The 800-nt window shown below is 34.2% G+C and overlaps 1 protein-coding gene across 1 annotated transcript in view; it reads right to left on the bottom strand.

Moving 5' to 3' along the window:
- LOC100638318 (RING finger and transmembrane domain-containing protein 1-like) overlaps positions 1-229 on the bottom strand; it is a 3,139-nt gene extending 2,910 nt beyond the window's left edge. Inside the window, exon 1 of the mRNA XM_011409756.2 lies at positions 221-229. Within this exon, the coding sequence (XP_011408058.2) occupies positions 221-229 (9 nt within the window). The remainder of the gene's footprint in view (positions 1-220) is intronic.
- Between the last annotated feature and the right edge of the window lie 571 nt (positions 230-800).

Genomic DNA, 800 nt, shown 5'->3' with positions numbered 1-800 from the left:
GAGAGAGAGGGGGGAGAGGGAGGAGAGGGAGAGAGAGGGAGGAGAGAGAGAGAGAAAACAGGATAAATGTACAGTGATGCATTAACAGGATTTATGATCCAACAATAATAAACAATAAAAATAATTATAAAATAAACATGTATACATGTACATGTACATTATGTGCAAACAAAAATAAGTGCATGTGATTTAATACACACAAAGCTACTTGTAGATGTACTTCTACCATGCCTAGTTGGAATTGATCCATCAGATCGCTTGATTTTAGGTTCAAAAATAACTGGTTTACCACTCGGAGGTTAATAAGAAAATTCCCCCAGAGAGTCGGTTAATAAGTTAATAAGTAGCCGGTGGGTAGGGAATTACTTAATATCCTCCAGCTAAAAATAGACCTACTGTTGCTAAGTAAACTATTTGTTTATTATAGTACATGGTAGAAGTTGGCTATACAACTCAGTGTTGTTATCAATGGCCTTGCATACCTTTGGCCTACGATCCTCCCTCGGTATTATAAATGCTATAGATACATGTACATGTACCTCCACCTCATTGTATAACCATTACATGTAAGACAGGTACATGTACATGTACATGTGTATGTGTTTCACTAACCAGTTTAATAATTTATAGTCACTGAAGACATAATAAACAAAATAAATATTACCACAAAGGAAGACAATGACTAGTGCTAGTATCTTCTTCTCTCTCCTATTCTGTAAGTACACAATGAAATAAAGGGAAAATAATACTAATAAAATCATTAAAATGCGGTTTATAAATATGTAGGCTATACATTTACT

This window comes from Amphimedon queenslandica, unplaced genomic scaffold (genome assembly GCF_000090795.2).
Source record: "Amphimedon queenslandica unplaced genomic scaffold, v1.1 AMPQUscaffold_11456, whole genome shotgun sequence".
Lineage (NCBI taxonomy): Eukaryota > Metazoa > Porifera > Demospongiae > Haplosclerida > Niphatidae > Amphimedon > Amphimedon queenslandica.
Note: the sequence above shows the minus strand (reverse complement) of the source record. Positions and strands in the feature narration are given on the sequence as shown.